The sequence below is a fragment of the Arachis duranensis genome, chromosome 6, assembly GCF_000817695.3.
Source record: "Arachis duranensis cultivar V14167 chromosome 6, aradu.V14167.gnm2.J7QH, whole genome shotgun sequence".
Classification (NCBI taxonomy): Eukaryota; Viridiplantae; Streptophyta; class Magnoliopsida; order Fabales; family Fabaceae; genus Arachis; species Arachis duranensis.
Window position 1 is genome coordinate 89,100,286 of NC_029777.3, and position 5,229 is coordinate 89,105,514.

Here is a 5,229-nt window from a genome sequence, read left to right on the forward strand (position 1 = left end):
TTATTATGAATTACCTCTTATTGAATTGGAAGAATGTAGAAGGAACAATACTAGATCTACAACAAAATATAAGAACAACATAAAGGAAATTACAACAAAAGAATAGAAGAAGATGAATGTAGCAACAAGAAATTGAAAGGTAGAAGTAAAAGAAAGCAAAGATTAAAATCTAGATCTAAGAACTAAACCTAATCCTAATCCTAATTCTAGAGAGAAGAGAGAGCTTCTCTCTCTAGAAACTAACTCTAAACTAATCCTAATGAGTGAAAATTGAATGGAATTGTCCCTTTGCTCTTCAATCCTTGGCTTTAAATAGCATCTTTGGCGCCAAAGTTGGTTGAGATTGGGCCCCACAACCCTTGAGAATTCGTTGGTCACGTTTTCATTAAGGAATCATAAAACGGCACCGACGCGTACGTGCACAGCACGCGTACGCGTCCATGGGGTGATTCGCAGGTGCGCGCAAGCGCCAGGTGCGCGTGCGCGTCCATGGGCGAGTTCAACTTCTTTGACTTTTCATGATTTCTCCACTTTACATGCTTTCATCTTCACTCCTTTGATCCATTCCTAGCCTTTTCAATTTGAAATCACTAACAAACACATCAAGACATCTAGTGGAATCAAAGGTGAATTGAACTTAGCTAATTTAAGATCTAGAAAGCATGTTTTCAGATCTAAGCACAAATTAGGAGACAATTACAAAACTATGCTATTTCATTGAATAAATGTGGGTAAAATGTCATAAAATCCCCTAAAATCAATACAAGATAAACCGTACAAATGGGGTTTATCAAGTATCATCGTAAAATAAGTATACATCCGAAATAAATAAAAAATTCTAGACTTGTTTTAAAATAGAATATTTATTTCATAATCTTTACCAAAATTATGAGCTAACACATACACACAACAATACATTATAGCAAACTTGTTTTTTTATATAGAAGTTCGTGACTTTTATTTAATACAGAAAGCATAGGCGTCAATGTGTCACATCCCTACTTCCTAGTTACCGTAGAAGTTTAAATGAAATACATTAATCGCTCAAATTTAGGTAATGAAGATATGGCTTCTATGGCACTGCCTAGTGGCCAGGTCGCATCTACTGAAGCATCTTCATATTCAATTTGCTTTGTAACTGTAATCTCTTGCCATGGATGTATTCCTGCCAAGAAATGAAATTATCATCAAATATTGGAACATAAAATATATAATGTTTCGTACAATGGTAAATTATAGTAATATTTGCTTATGCTAAACATTTTTAAGTAATGTTAGAAAACCAATACTATAATAGCCAATTTCAACAATATAAAATAGTATGTTATTAAATAAATTTTGGATTTTTTTTATTTGAGTTTCGTATGTTCTTATTTTTAAGAGTTTTAGATTTTTTTTTATGTTGAATATTAGCTGTAATATTAACTATGTAATGTTAGTGGTATAATATTAGTTCTTACAACTTTCTCTAGATATTATTAAATAGAATAAATGATCAAATTTGTTTTTAAAAAATTACTAGTTTTTTAGATTGGTCTCTGAAAATGTTTTTTTAATTAAATTCGTCTTTCAAAATTTTAAGTTAATTACAATAATTTTTTTGTCATTTTTTTGTTGATAACATCAAAATTTAATGTAGCACATTAAGTGACACTATAATACACTTTAATAGTTCTAATTGACTGTTAATACATAAGTTTATAAAATTACATCAAATTAAAACATAATGGAGGGGAACCTTGAGGTATTGAAATTCTTCGATTTGATCTAATTTCATAAATTTATTATGTTAGCCGCTAATTAGAACTGTCACATGTGTCTGTTATGGTGTCACTTACATAGTGTTTGGTGGAGAGACAGAGACGGAAAAATTGAGATTGAGAGACAGAGACTAAAAGACAGAGATTGAAATAAATCTCAGTATTCTGTTTGGTGCAAAGTAGGAGACAGAAATTAAAACAAAAATAAAATTCTAATTTAATTTGTACAAATGATAAAATTAGAACTAATTAATTGAAATGAATGTATTTTAGGTATAAAATGTTATTAAAGTTTCAGTTTTTATCTCTAAAAATTTTAGTCCCTTGTGTCTCTACTTTTTGGCATAAATTTTAGTACCAGTCTCTAAACCAACAAACATGATACTGAGTTTTAGTCTTTTAATCTCTGTCTCAGTACCTCAAAACAAACACTACTTTAATATACTATATCAACAAATTTTGATACAATTAATAACAAAAGTGACATAAAAGAATAATATGATTAATTAACTTAAGATATTTAAATGATAAATTTGATTAAAAAAATTTTCAAACACCAACTTAAAAAATAAATGATCTTTCAATAATTAATTTCATTCTTTATTCTTATTAAATATGAGACACCTTCATTTAAAATGTGCATTGGCTAATTAACTTAGATCACTTTGCTGACATGTGGCAAAGCCTCCTACCACTAATAGATCAGTATAAAAGTTAGATACTACTTTTTAAATAGAGGAGCGTTGCGGAGTGAGCAACTTTTGTGATTTGTAACTATTAAGTAATTATTAATAATATTTTTAATGGTATGAGATTTCATTCAATAGTGTGTGATTACTTATTTTTCTTTTGCTAATTATATACTGATCAGAATTTAATAAAATTATTAGTCTCCTAGACTTTTCCTTTTAAATATCATAACAATCACCTAAAAATATTTTGAGATTCTAATATGAAGACATAATGATATAAATGGAGTAATCGAATTCGGTCAGAGTTAGTTGCTTGTCGGTTTTCTAACTTAGTTAAATAGAATCTAGTAACCATATTAATTAACTTACCAAATCCCTCAACGAGCAATGTATATTGGTAGGTGAGATCCATGCAGACATAGGGAAGTTTGGCATTGGTCGTAATAGGATAAATAGATGCAGCATCTTCATATTTTGTATTACATGCTTTCTTAGCTGCAACTTTGTAATCCAACGGAATAACTTTGGAATTGGATTTATTCAGATCAACTATACCCGTCTACAAGAATGATAGTTTGCATATGATAATCAACAATAAATGAGATATTTATGTAGATGAGAGTATTTAGACAATTGAAAGAGGAAGAGAAAGAGAGAAAAATAGCATTTTGATTTTTATTTTGTTGAGAAAATATTTGTATTGGTCTCTAATAAACTTCAAATAGAACACTTTGATTTTTAATAAATTTTTATTAATTACTATAAAAAAATACAAAAAAGTACTCTCATTTTTAAAGAGAATTTGTAATATGTGCGATAGATGAATAAATAAATTCTTAACCCAACTTTATTACCTACCTCTGATGCCGTATAAAAGAAAGAGGTAGCAACATAGAGATTTTTTTGTCCACTGCCACCTCCACCATTCCATATTCCACCAAAAGTGCAATCTTTATTATATGGACATGTTGTTTCTAATTTGAGGGCCTCACGAACTATATGCCTACATTTTTCAAAGCTGGACCCTGAACTTGGTGCATATGCCCTATACTCATTTCCTAAGTATGCGTATGTCCCTTCAAAAGGATTCCGAAAACAATAATTTGTTGCATATCATCATTCCACTAATAATAATAAGGGTTAAGGTCATTGGTTAACATTTTAAAATTGAAAATTTTTTAAAGTATTTTTAATTTGAGAAAATATTTGTACTATTTAAAAGTAGTAGCTAGAATAATACAAATTTTGCTAAACCTAGACACTGAACAAAAAATTTTCTAAGACAGAATCCTTCAAACAATATAACATTATTTGTTTTAGGTCACATTTTAAAACTATGAATAGGTAAAAAAAAACTGTGATCTTTGCTCTAATTACTGTTTTTGAACAAATGTCATAGTTTTCACTTATCAGCCGAGGTCAATACCAATATGACCATAGCTCAATAGTCACGATTTTTTAAACAAAGATTACGGTTCTTTTCTTACAAAATAAAAAATCTAATCATTGATCAACGACCACGGTTTATAACCATTGCCTTAGCTTGGTTAAAGTGCACATGATAAGCTAGAAAGTTGTATATACAATATATTACCATTAAAGCCCGCTAAAACGCAAGGGTTAGCAGAATTATGAGTGATATTCAGAATCTCAGCACGAGCAGCATCACTACCATAGTGCAAGTAGCTGAAATTAAAGAAATATTTTTAAATCAATAAATGCATTAGCCACAATATTACAAACTAAAAAAAAATCTTATATTTAAAAATATTTTTCTAAATATACAAAGAGAAGTTTTTCATTTTCTCTTAACCAATTTGAGTTGAACAGTGAATAAGTATCAGAAATTTAAATTTTATCTAATACATACAATAATATATTAGTAGTCCTTTACCTGTCGAGCTGAAAATATTCTGAGAGGAATAAAAAGAAAACGTGCCTGTGAACATAGAGGTTATATTCAGTTCCTTTAAGAATGACATTTTTAATGTATGGGTCCTGTCCATCTGGTGGTAATGGTGCATTTTGAGCTTGAAACAGCATATGCCATTTGAATTGATGCACCTCCAAGATCAACCACTCCCACCGTTCTTGAATACTCGTTCCCCAAGTTTCCCAATAGATAGTTAAGTGTCACCTATACATACATCAAAAGTTACATTCAAATCTTATCTTTTATTGATATATTTAAGAAATAGAATTTAATATATAAAACATTTCAATATAATAATAAAAAGAGTAAATAATTATTTCTAATTTTAATAAAATAAATTTTTATATTTGTTTTTAATAAAATATTTTTTAAAAATATTTATTTTGTTTGACAAAAATAATTTAAGTATTCAAAATTTTGAATTAATGATTAAGTTATTTTGTCAAATATAATAGATATTAGAAAATTTATTTTATCAGAATAAAAAAATTTCGGGTATTAAAATAATTATTTACTTTAATAGAAATTTGTTCATCATAATTGATCTTGAATAGTGCATTATACATATAATTGTATATCTAAGTATCTGACCACACCGACTTAAAGAGTGGCAATATGCATATATTTTTATTATGGCTGGTAACACTGAATGTCCTATAATACAACACTATTATCTTCTAAAATGAAGCGAAGCTCACCTGAAGAGATAAAGAAGGGTCAAACTAGAAATTCAACAAAAACTTATACGACATCGATGTAATCAATTATTTATATATATTTGGGAAAGGATACATGATTTTTTTTTTCAAGTATTTTGTATATGTTCTCTTTTTCTCTCAAATAT

At 28.4% G+C, this 5,229-nt stretch overlaps 1 protein-coding gene across 1 annotated transcript in view; it reads right to left on the minus strand.

Annotated features, from left to right (window-relative positions):
- Positions 1 to 1,022: 1,022 nt before the first annotated feature.
- The window catches only part of LOC107494537 (nucleoside-triphosphatase-like), an 11,880-nt gene continuing 7,673 nt past the window's right edge, over positions 1,023 to 5,229 (minus strand). The window contains 6 exon segments of the mRNA XM_016115584.3: positions 1,023 to 1,165; positions 2,822 to 3,011; positions 3,311 to 3,528; positions 4,047 to 4,138; positions 4,392 to 4,484; positions 4,486 to 4,589. Of these exon segments, the coding sequence (XP_015971070.2) occupies positions 1,023 to 1,165; positions 2,822 to 3,011; positions 3,311 to 3,528; positions 4,047 to 4,138; positions 4,392 to 4,484; positions 4,486 to 4,589 (840 nt within the window).